The following is a 13,301-nucleotide window of genomic DNA, read 5'->3' on the forward strand; positions in this document are numbered from 1 at the left end:
AAGTCATAGACTGAACTTAATGAGCTTGTTGAAGACAACTATTATATCCTTCATGTCTTATGCGACATCTAATAATGTCTTGGTCTTATTAGTGCTTATCAAGTAAATAAATAAATGAATAATCATACCACTTGTTTTACCTCCAATAAAAATGTAACTATATTCCTTTGGTAAAATTTAAATCAAAGCAGGTATCTTAGACTCCTCTGCTTTGTCCCTAAAGCCTTGGTTTAATTTCAGAAAAAAAAGTGATGCCAACCAAATATGCAATTTATTCATGGACCTTTTCCCCTGGCCCCTCTTATGTAGGCAGGGCTGTGTGAGTATTTATGGCAATAAAATAGGAACAGACATGGCATTCTTCCTTCTATTGTGAGGTGACTTTTTTTAAAGTCCATATGTAACTTTGCAAATTTCCTGTTCTTTGACTAAGTAGGTTTTGAATTCTAGGTATTAAAAATACAAGATGGAAAAAAAACTATCCATAAAGCACTGGCATTTTGAGGTTAGGTGTAGCTGCAGCAAAACCTGACTGATCCAAAACAATGAAGTTGTGTATCTCCATTATAAAATGCGCCATGCTCCCTTCTGGCTGCTTCCTTGTGTATCTACTATTCCAGTTTAACTATTTCCTCAACATTTATTTTTATAACTTTGCTGCCATACCTCACATAGCTTGAGAAAATTGAGTATGAGAGTATTGTTTTGAGTTAAAAATTAAACTACAGTTTTAAGGCAGTTACAGGTAGTGATGCAATGGAAACACCAAGAAATGGTGTGGAGGATGTCTAGAGGTCTGGCGTTCAGAATATATATTAAGGCAGGGAAGGGTCCCATCTCCTCAACTGCCAAATCATGAACTATGAATAAACCTTTTGCTAAAAGTATTCCTGTCAAAAATTTCTTCAGTCATCTTGCATGCATTATGCCAACTGCTCCCCACCAGAGCTTCATGTTGGATAGTTCTGTGATAATAGCAATAGCCTGTTGACCCTTTAGGTCTGGAAACTGAGGCCATGAAGTTTAGACATTGCTTGTCCATGGTCACATAGTGATAACTGGCAGAAGAAACACTAAGCCACTCTGGTAAAGGGTTTGTTAGAAATTTTCCTTGAAATAAATAAATAGGCTTGAGTTTGTTTTCCATATTAATAAACAGTCCAATTAGACTGACCACCACTATCCACCTATTGTGGTAAGTACATAGAGCACATGCCTATAGTACAAAACATGTTACACTGATCATTATTATTCTAAGAATTTTCTGCTTCACCTCAAACAATCAGAATTTGGACACACGAGCATTATTGTGTATGTAATGGTGGAAAAGAATATGACAAAAGTAGACTTTCTCATTTATTCCTTCAAAAAGAGAAGGAAGGAAGGATTATTTGTATGAATAAGGGATGAGGCATTTAATGGCAACTCTGGTTAACTATTCGAGAACACAGACTCCTATTTCAAAGATATTTCCTACTTCGTTTTATTTACTAAAATAAAAAATTCAATTTAGCATCACATGCCAATTTTACTCAAGTAACATATAGTTAATTCTTCAAAATCACCATCAGATATATTAAGGAAGACTGAATCCAATCTTAAAACATCTAGGGTATTGTTATAGCCCATCTGCAGATGATTTGATAAAATGTGACCTAGTTCATAATTCTTATTCTATCTCTAATTGTAGCAAGTAGCACAACAACAGACAACAGTTAGGGACAGTTGCTTTTCCTATTTAAAAGGTGAGTAGCGAGCTGGGCATGGTAGTGTGTGCTTGATTTAGAACTGTTTTGAATGCATTTTTTACTTCTTACTTTTTTCTTGGCATTTAGAAACTCATCATTAGAGATGCCAATGAATTCATTAGCAGATTCTTCTCAGATATTTAAATCCCTATTTTCCAAGTTGGAAATTTCTATACAAGTCCATTTTCCAAGTACTTCTGCCCATTGCTCTTTTAAATCAATAAGCCATATTGGCAAAATTTTAATTATTCCCTGAATGTGCATACCTGTTTCGATTTCCCTTACTTTGCTATAAAGAACAAAATTAACCAACTGGCTCCATAGTTTACTTTACTCCATTCTCTTTGAACTTTACCTCTCTCCTCTGAGACAGAATGGGGTCTTATATATTGATTCATTTTCAAACAGAAAATTAAAAAACAACAAAGGTAAAATAAAATATGCCACTCTGTGAATAATTATGCAAAGATTAAGAGGGCTATAAAATGAGCTTGCAAAAAGTTTTCTTATTTCAAGCTAAGTCACTATAATATTACATTGAAAAATGCATTTCATATAGTCAACCATAAGAAGTACAGAAACCCTCCAGATTTGTCTAAGTACATGTGATTTTCAATGTTTTCCTTACAAATAATAAAACCATTATTCATGTGCATTCCAAAGCTGTGCTTATATCTAGACAGCCTGCTAAGAAGTCAAGAGTTAACTCTTTCCCTACTAGATGATTTCACTAAAGTTATTCAATCTATGTGTAAAAACACAAGGAAGTCTTGGCCAAATTAACTTACTCTTGGGTTCTTACAATCTATTCTCATAGTTTTATTTTCCTGGTGTAACTGAGACATAGTAAAGGTAGGACATGCTTCAAAAGAAAAGCAGGTAGGTAAATATCACCAAATCCATCTAGAAAAGAGAATTCCTTTCATCTCCACCTAATGTTAAGAAAACATATTTAGGTCTACATTTTCTGAATTCTTTCTGTCTAAACTGACACAATTTAGAAGGGATGTTGGCTACTCATCTTCATAGTAAAAAGTATAGGGAGACTAAAATGAATTTAAAAGAATAACAACTTTCAGATAAAATAATACACAGAATAAATTTCTGCAAATGAGTCATTTCTGAAGCCCTGTATTTATTTATATATGTGTATAAACACTCAGACAAGTAGATATTAAACTGAGCTCTGAATGTGAATATTATCAATATGAAATAAATGCACAATATTATAATAAACTCAGCACTTTCTATTTTCCTTTTTAAAATCTGTTAGCCATTTTCATCATCTTTACTTTCTTTTAAAAAAGGCAAAGTTTCCAGGCGTGGTGGCGCATGCTTGGAATCCCTGCAGTTGGGAGGCTGAGGAGAATCGCACAGGTTCGAAGACAGTCTCAGCTACTTAGTGAGCCCCTATTTCCAAATAAAATATAAAATATGTCTGGGAGTGTAGCCCAGAGGTAGAAAGCCCCTGGGTTCCACCCCCAGTAACACTAACACACACACACACACACACACACACACACACACACACGTAAAGTGAAGAGAAGGAAGTAGGTTAGATGCCTCCAGTTTTAAGGTTATATAGTTTCAAGCACTAAGATATCACAATTTAGCAAATGTTTAGAGCATATCAAAGATTAGAATCCTTACAACAAAATAGGCTACATACATACTAAGATCCTTAAACTTGATTTTCAAAATTTTATAAATGGTTTCCTATCAAATAAGAATAAGAAATAAGAGACATAAAGGTACTTACAACTGAGCGGATATTGTTTTCTTTTGCCAGCTTTAGAGATGATTTATAGCAATTTGCAAGGTCTTCCTTGTGGGAACCATTAATATGGCCCCTGGCTATTGGTCCTACAGTATGGATGACATCTGTAAATAAAAAAGAAAGAAAAAAATAGGATAAGCAAGGCATTTTTCACTTTTTACATAATTGGTGCTTTGTTTATTTTAGGAGACAGGGAAGCTAAGAAATACTGATGGTCCAAATGCTTCTTTGGAAAAGTGTTTTAGTCAGTACAGCCTCCTAAAGTAGACAACTTCCCAGTAAGGTAATAATTGTAAAAAAAGGAATTTCCTACCAGTGATTTGTTCCATTTTTTTTGGTAAAATACAAGTGAGACAGATTATAGTATAAGATGTGTATAATTGGCACCCTGGCAAAATACAAATACTTGGTGAAAATAAACTGAGAAATAACTGCTCACAAATTGAGCATTTGAATTGACATGGGAAGAAAGAACCAGTGGTAAACATAACTTTCTTTGTAAATAAGACAAGTTCAGGCATTGTATATGATAAAGAAAAACAAGTTACTAAAACATTACATAATTTATAACAGTCATATAATTCTCAAAAAGAATAACTTCAAAATATACTTGTCAATTTTAAAGTGAACCTTATCAGTCCTCACATAAGTGAGCTATGCTAGAAACACTAGTGCATACATATTTTAATAGTTTTTAATCACCTATTTTAATGTATTAAAACTGCCACAAAGTCACCTATACTTTCCAATCTCTATTTGTATATTTATTTATTTATTTATTTACTTATTTTGGTGTGTGGTACTGGGGTTCCTGGAAGCCCTTCTACCTCCGGGCTACACTCCCAGACCTATTTTTTTTATATATTTTTATTTGGAAACAGGGTCTCCTAAGCCAGCGAGGCTGGCTTTGAACCTGCGCGATCCTCCTGTCTCCACCTCCCAAGCGCGGGGATTACAAGTGTGCGCTACCATGCCCAGCTAAATTACATTATATTTTAAATTTAGAAGCATAACAAAAGAGGACCATCCTCATTTTAATGTCAAGAAAGATTAGAAGAAAAAAACTCAAATTTTAATTCAAATTACTTAAAATGCCTTGTAATTCTTATTTCTTAGTCTTATATGCAAATTAAATAATTAGGTCATTTAGCTGATGTAAGTCACAACAACTAATAAACTTTGATAAAAAAAGATAAATTTTGATCAATATTACTGGAATATGATAGTGAAATGAAATTATTCGCTTTGGCTAATCAGTACACTAAATTTAACAACAAAGACAAGAATAAGAGTACATTAAAAAATAAGGGTATGGTAAAGTTTAAAATTGGACATGGATTTTGAATAGCAACACATAAATAATTGAGGGGACAGAAGTCTTTGTTGGTCACCTGCTAAATATTGAGACTCCTAACTGATATTAATTCTGAAACAATATTTATTTATTTTTTCTATTTTATTTTATTTTATTTTATTATATTTTGGTGGCACTAGGGTTCCTGGAAGCCCTTCTACCTCCGGGCTACACTCCCAGACCTATTTTTACATTTTTATTTGGCAGGGTATCCTAAGCCAGCGCGTGCGGCTGGCCTCGAACCTGCGTGATCCTCCTGTCTCTGCCTCCCAAGCGCGGAGATTAAGAGTGTACACCACCACGCCCGGCTCTGAAACAATATGTAAACTCTTCCCAGATGATATTGAAGACGATGCTGTGTGGTTAGGGCTGGGAGGGACACTGCACTACTGAGTTCATGTAGAAGTTATTTCACAGGTAAACCTGGTTTTCATTGTAGTGAGAGCTACTATAATATAGAAATGGAGTGTAAGGGGTAATTAGGTCATTCTTAACAAATATAGCACGTGATGATTTTACAATAAAAGTGAAAGGTAAGCATTGTATATATTCAAACAATGCCCGCTTTGTACCCTATGCAATGAATTTTCATGCAAATGCACTGCTGGTTTCTATTATTGAACAAATGATAGAATAAATGAAGAAAGGATACCATGCTTGGCTTTACTTTATTTCAACCCTTGTGGCTACTTGCTGTTTGTCACCAACTATGATACTACAAATCTCCTATGAATACAAACGAGAGAAAAGCTGCAGAGGATCCCAGGATCCTGTACGGCAGGATTTTCCAAAGTGAGTGCAGAAAAGTATGGGTTTAAAGGCCAATTAAACTTGGGAATCACTGGGTAAAATAAAAGTCAAAACAGTTACTGCAGTGGAGGACTCTTCTGGGCATTGAGTCAGCCCTAAAGAGTGGTAAATCTTCAAGACAGAACGTAGGATGCTCTGTTTCCCAAACAAGTTTGATTATTGAAACCTGTGCTTTGTAAAGTAGCTCGCAGGCCTGCGTTTCCAGGAGTCCACCGTCGGGACAGGGTCCAGGGCCATTTTGGTGCCCTCATTTTTGTTGCTGAAGTTGAAGCCTATGTCACTTTTGTTCCTTCCCCATTGCCTCGTACATCAAGCACTTGATGCACAAAAGAACAATGTGGCGTGACAACGACCCTCCTATGTTGTGGAAAGAGCAGATCTAGAGTAAGTGCCACTTATCTGGGGTCATAGGAGATGTGTCTACTTGAGCAAAGTACAGAGAAGGCTTAAAGGCATTAATGGAAAGGCAGACAGTGGAGAGGAGCCCTAAGAGGAGAAACTATGACGTAATAAAAATTTTCCCGTTGCTTCTCCTTAGCCACCACTGTCTACATAACTTAAATAGATTTTATGAAAAACTATTCCTTGTATTTCTTTAGTTCTTTTCATTTAAAGGTCTGGGGACAAAGCCAATAACTGAGCTTCTTCAACATCAAAATATCGACCTCCGTATTCTATGCTCTATATTAAATTTACAGCATCTAAGATCAAGTGCTTTTATCGACCACTGCAATGACCTCTCAGATCCACAAAGCTGGAAGTGAATCAATATGAGACTTGAAAGGAAATTTCTTCCATTATTATAATTGTTCATAATACTTATGAAGAACTGTTTCACACTGAGTTCCCTTTTTTCTGTTATAAAATCTGCTTAGAAGACCTGCCTTCTAGTTCTAGCTCTAAGTCATCAAGTGCCCAGAGGAAGACATTTTATTGGTCCCTGACCTGGTTTGCATATCTGTAAAGCAACTCAGTTGCTTAGGTAATCCTGTCCTCCCCTATGTGTTGTAGGGCATCATTAATATTTAACCTCATAATGGAGCTAAAGGAGTACAGGATGATATCTGCACAATCCAAAAGACCTTGACTGTGATTAAGTGGCTCAAAAGATCTTTTGATTATAAAGTTCTTTTTATTTAAAAAAAAAAAATCTTAGACTAGTACTTCACAAAACTAGCTTCAAAACCCACTGATTGAGTAAGTTAGGGACAAATGAATATTATAATTTCAATGATGCTTTCTATTAATTTACATTTTGTTAGCATATATGAGATACACATATACAATATCCATGGACAATGTTTTATCTTGTGCATGAATTTGAATTCTTTGGCATAGATATTGCAAATCAAAGTTTGTTTGTTTGTTTGTGGTGCTGGGAATTGAACCCAGGGGCACTCTACCTCCAAGCTACACTTCCAGTCCTATTTTAATTTTATTTTGAAACAAGATCTCAGTAGGTTAATGAGAGTCTCGCTATTCGCTGTATTCGCTGATTCTGTCCTCAAACCTGCAATCTTCCTGTCTCAGTCTCCCAAGTACTGGGTTTACAAGTGTGTACCACCATGCCTGGCCAAAGGTTTTAAGGTCAATGTCTGATTCATAGGAAAGCTAGAAAAATGATGGCTATCATCATCCCTGGAAGCAGCAGATGCAGCAGTTGCCAAAAGATCTCTAGCACACAGGGAGGAATGACAGAAACAGATAGTCATCATCTCTTTCCGGATGTGAAAAGAACACTAATCTAAAAGTACTAAAATCGAACCATAATCTAGAAGTCCTAGATCTGTCACAAGTAGATGTGTGACCTTGGTCAAGTTGCTCTCTTCTTTGAGTTTCAATCTTCAAAGCCAAAAGGAGTTTAGTATGAACAATATTCTTTGCAGCTCTCAAATGCATTTCCTTCTCTGCATATCCATCAGAAATTGCCCAATAGACTCTAAGTAGTCAAAGTCATTCTTGTCCAGATGTGCATCAGTCATGGTTCAATCTTCTCAAGTCATTTTTACAAGGAAGTGCAAACTAGCATTATTCCTGGAGAGTAATTTTCCACGCTCTAAAAGCACAAATATAAAATATCTCAATCTGGTATTTCCATTTCTAAAAATTTAGCCTATAGAGAATCTGTTTCCTAATGTACAAAAGGGTATTTATACAGGTAAATCATGAAAATGTTGTATATAATAAACTAAGATATAACAAACTCATGTCTATCAATAGGGGGCTAGTTGAATAATTCATGTATACAATGAAATATTGTGCTTTTGTAAAATAAAGAAGGTTGTTATATGTAGATATGAGAATATTTCCAAGATACATTACAGAGTAAAAAGTATCAACAACAAAAGATGCAAAAAAGTATCTCTAGCTACCATTAGGATAAGAAAAATGTCACAGATGTAGAAAAGAAAACATTCTAGTTTTAGCTAATACATTCATCCATTCATAAAACATCTTTGGAAAAATCAGCAAGCACTTAGTAACAGTGGTTATCTACTAGGGGAATTATGAGATTTAAAATAATGGGATAAATATAGGAAGGAGAATTTTCTCCATACACTTGTTATACTTTTTCATGCTCAAGTTATGTGAATGCATTATGATTTCAAAATTTAGATAAAACATTAAAACAAAGAGTATATGGCTTACTAAACCATACTCCTAGATCCCATTTACTATATATGCCTATGGCATATACAAATTCTGAATTTGTATTTCAAATAAGTGTTTTTATCACTATAATATGACCACTAACCAAAAAATAGATATAACTTGAATGAATTTAAAAGAACGACTGTATAGGTACATTTTTCTTTTATTTTGCTATTCTCAGTAAAGTCTGCATAAAAAAAAAAAACTCTCAGTACCACCAAACTGCCATTTTACTATTCTGTAAGGTTTTTGTGGGTCCAAAATTTGCATGGGCTTGAGTGAAGGTTTGGGTAACCAGAGATGGCTGGCGCTGGAGCAGAGGGGCACTGCCACAGCTAAAGTCCGGCCTTGAGTGTCTCTCTGTGTTGACCTGTTTGGATTTTCTCATAGCATGGCAGCCTCAGAACAGTTTTGCTTAAATGAGTGCTAAGGGATCCACAAGCAAGTATACCAACAATGCTGCCTTTTATGGCTGCCCCTGGGAGTCACACAGATACATTGTGCTGGGAATTATCACAAAAATTCTACCTTGTTTTACAGGCCCTACCTCTTCATGAAGCGTTTGTGGACATATTTGTAACTAGCCAGAATGCAGGACTCCCCAGACACTTGGGGCTTTGTATTTATTTTTTTATGATAAGCATGGGAGCAAGTAAATATAAAATCATAGAAAGGAATGATTAAACCTATTATCAGTATAGAGTGCTCAAAGTTAATATCTTAATAAATCAACTCATGATTTAATAAAAAACAAAAGTAGACAAAGATTGGAATAGCAGATTAATATATACATTCATTGTGAACACAATCTAATTTAGAGATTGTGTAATTGTAGCTCCTAGATAGAATTGCTTGTCTCAGCAGTAGTTTTTCTGCTTCTTTTATCTTATAATCTAGCAGGAACTTTTGGACAAAGGAAAGGTCAAGCAAGGCTGTTACAGAATCGGCACCATAACTCCCTGGGAGCAGCAAAGGTGATACCGCTTTCCCGAAGTGCCCACCTCTGCATTCGAGAAAGGAAAAGCAGCCTTTGCTCAATGGAGCTCTTTCTTAAATCACTCAGAAAAGCCGAGAAAACAGAAATGCAATTTGTACATTTAATCAACATTTCAAATGCAACCCCTTGAAGAGGTCTGGGAAATGAGATGGCAGGCCCTTTTGTGCCTCATCAGACTAAAGTGTGGCGAGACAAATGGAATGTGCTTTCGCTCATCTATTCCTGAAATCAATCAGTGGGTAAATCAGCTCTTTTGTTTTGAAGCTATAAGCACCACCTTGCACTCCCCCACCTCTATTTATCCTGGGAAATTAGTCTAAACTACACAGAAAAAGGAGCATGGAATAGAAGAAGGTTTTCTTTGTAGGGGGGTCAGGGGACAGCCCATCTTCATTTCCAGAAGTGTAAGTTGAAAAATGTGTGATTGGAATGCCAAATAAATATTGAAAGCGGAAGAACTATTTACATAGATCCAATCAGACTTTATCCTTGGCAAAACAAATGCAGCAAAAACATTCTGTGAAAAAACATTAGCATAATGAATTTTAAAACAAATGAGAGAGTACATATAGGTGGCTCCCGTCATTTCCCATTTGAGAAGCCACTGTGTTCCGTTCAAACTGTTAATGAACAGTCAGACCAAGTGTAGAATCAATTACATGTTGCTCTCATTCACTCCACTCTTGTATTCATAAGCATAATCGGTCCATCTAACAGGATGCATAATGATGTCTTGCCTTGTCAATCATATCTAAATGGCATGAATTTTAAGGAGAAAACCAATACATGGAATTGAATTGATTTTTCTTTTCTAGAGATACAACCACAAAACCAAGCACTAAAGGTACTATTTGTAAATCTTATTGACCAATTTATATGATAAGCACACCAATCTATGACCTGAAAGAGAATACTTGAAGTTCAGTTAACAGGAAATTGAATTACCGCCTGATTGCATTACAAAGTAAATGCCGCCTTTTCTCTCTAACTAGGTCAATGATTCCATATACATGTTTTCAAAGCTTGTTTTTATTACATTTCAAGAAACAATCAATTGTCCATAAGATGTTCCTTTTCAATCTGCAGCACACATCAGTTGCAAAGCTTTCCAACTACTGCCCTGCAGCAAATTTCTGAGTTCGGATTGCTATCTCACACATTTCTTCGAGTGCATGATGGATTTCATTCCATGTCCACAAGACTACAGTCATCCAAATTTTTGCATGAGTATAAAATAAACTCATGCTCACAAAGTTATTTTCTAATCTTAGTTTCCTTTGTATCTGTGAGTTGACCTCCCCTTTTTTTTTAGAGAGACTTTGGTTTGCCTCTCTTAACCTCTTTGCTTCTATAGATGTCTTATGTCTAAAATTAAGAATACAGTAAATATGTTTACACGTATGTGAAAGCTAGAGAGAAAGTGGAAACAAAAGAGAACAGATAAATAATGGCAGATGCTAGAGAATGATGGAAGGAGATTTGGGAAGGGAGATGAGAATATGAAAGAGGAGATTTGATAAAAAAAGAAACAGCTCAAACAATGCTACATTCATTCATGAAGCCATCAATACCAATTTCAACATTGTGTACGGGGAAGGGGAAGGTTTGGAGTGGGGTACACACCAAATGCTATGTCCATGTATGTTTCTATCACTCTGAACCTCATTGTGATGTATAATTATAATGCACCAATAAAAATATATAATGCATCAAAAATTAGGTGCAGAGCAGCTACACAATATTTGCGTTTTGCAGCTGATAAAAGCACAGAATGCACTTTCAACGCATGAATGTGTACTCTGAGCTCAGTTTGAGGGATAATCCCATTTTTACATGAGAATGATAATGCTGCCTTGTGTGGCATCAATATGCTGACAATATGTTCCATGCTTCATTGACTTCAAAACTCTGAGGTTTTAAGCTCAAGTTATAATATTATTTGATCAATATGTACCCAAACATCATCTTGTATATTAAAAAAGAGAAAAGTGCAAGGCTCATCTTTAATTTTTATAAGCTCTTTCTCCTGCCAAATGTCTATTTAAAATTGACCCTGTTCAAAAAAATGTCCTTGCGGATGGGACTATGTCCTGTTTCAAATTGAGCCCCTGCTTGCAGCCATTTTTTAATAATACAGGTTAAAATTTGTATAGAAAGGATATGCAATGGCCAGCCACTTATAGAGTCTTTGAAATTTCACAGGGCGTTGGGACATCTGTACTACAAAGTGCTGTTTCCAACAGTGAGGGGTCTCAGAGGGACTGTGAATTCTCTGAAGCTGAATTCTCTGCAAAATTCCAGCAATTGGCCTCATTTTAGAATGAACTCAAAGAAAACACTTCCTAGAAGGAAGTGAGTCAAATGCATGGCATTTCTAATGCCTCCATAGCAGGAGAGAGAGGAGTTGGAAGTCCAAATAGACAATACGACTTTTTCAAGGAAGATGATAATCAGGGCTTTGTTCTGGTTCAAGAGATGGCAGTAACTTAGCCTTTTCAGAGAGATGCCAAATCAGTGCTTCAAAGATTCAAAGCAAAAACATATAAAATTTGTTTAAAATTTAAAAACCATTCTAGTTGGAGTTAGGTGAAATCTCAGGGTAGTTTTGATTTGCATCTCTCTAATTGCTAATGATATTGAGCACTTTTTCATCCATGTATTGGCCATTTGAATTTCTTCCTTCATGAAGTGTCTATTTAGTTCACTTGCCCATTTTTTGATTGGCTATTTGTTTTCTTAGTGCTGAGTTTCTTGAGTTTTCTGTATAGTCTAGATATTAGTCCTCTATCAGAGGAGTAGGATTTTAAATTAATGCAACCACTTTGGAAAAAGTATGGAGGGTCCTCAGAAAAATGGGAATGGACTTACCATATGATCCAGAAATACCACTTCTGGGTATCTACCCAAAAGAAAAGAAACCAAACTACCAAACTAATGCATGTGTATCTATGTTCATAGCTGCACAATTCACCATAGCCAAACTATGGAACCAGCCAAGATGTCCATCAACAGATGAATGGATTACAAAACTGTGGGATATGTACACAATGGAATTTTACTCAGCCATAAAGAAAACATAATTATGTCATTTACAAGGAAATGGATGGAACTGGAGGACATTATACTAAGAGAGATTAGTCAGTCACAAAAAGTAAAAAATTGGATGCTTTCCCTAATATGTGAAGGCTAGGGAGAAAATGGGTCACAGGAGAAACTCTAGATGAAGAAGGAGATTCTATAGGTGAGCATATAAGGCGACGTACCTGAGGAGATGAAAGAGTGGGGAAAGGGAAATTCTGTAATGTACGTGATGTACTTTAACAAACATATCAATGTCAATCACCAACACAAACACGAGAAGGAGGGAGGGGGAGGGAATGGGGTGTGAATTGGGTAAGGGCTAATTGGGTGATGTGTGCATATATGCCTCCACCATCTTGTACCCCATTAAAATGTATGACTATAATGCAACAATAAAAAATTAATAAATGCTACCATTGTTGGTTGTTACAGTGAATAACAACAATAACTCTCTTCTGGTGGAGATTTCAGATATGAAAGGAAAGGAATGCAGCAAAGTGGTAAAAAAAAAAGAGGACTTTCACTCTTAGTTATGCCTCTTAATAAATGAGATACCAAAAAAAAATTAAAAATCCTGTGATGCTGGGTGTGGTGGTACATGCTTATAATCCCAGTACTTGGGAGGCTGAGACAGGAGGATCATAGGTTCACAGCCAGCCTCAGCTAGTTAGTGAGGTCCTCCTTCGGTTTCATCCCGGTATCACAAAAGTAAAAATATAATTAAAAAAAAATCTTAGGTGGAGTGGGGGTCAGGTCTGGGGTCAGGGCATGGTTCTGAGGCTGCTAGAGCTTCTTTGTCATCAGCCTTCCTCCATAGCTCCCTGGCTACCACAAGCCTAGGAAGAGAGATTCTTCTGCAGTTATTCACTGGGTAATTAATTC

The 13,301-nt window shown here is 35.9% G+C and overlaps 1 protein-coding gene across 1 annotated transcript in view; it reads right to left on the minus strand.

Annotated features, from left to right (window-relative positions):
* Positions 1–13,301, minus strand: part of MACROD2 (mono-ADP ribosylhydrolase 2) — a gene marked incomplete at both ends in the record, with an annotated part of 2,062,459 nt that overhangs the window by 906,082 nt on the left and 1,143,076 nt on the right. The window contains one exon of the mRNA XM_080716162.1: positions 3,508–3,629. Coding sequence (XP_080572288.1) covers positions 3,508–3,629 — 122 coding nt within the window. The remainder of the gene's footprint in view (positions 1–3,507; positions 3,630–13,301) is intronic.

The sequence above is a fragment of the Muscardinus avellanarius genome (assembly GCF_963383645.1).
Source record: "Muscardinus avellanarius genome assembly, chromosome: 19".
Classification (NCBI taxonomy): domain Eukaryota; kingdom Metazoa; phylum Chordata; class Mammalia; order Rodentia; family Gliridae; genus Muscardinus; species Muscardinus avellanarius.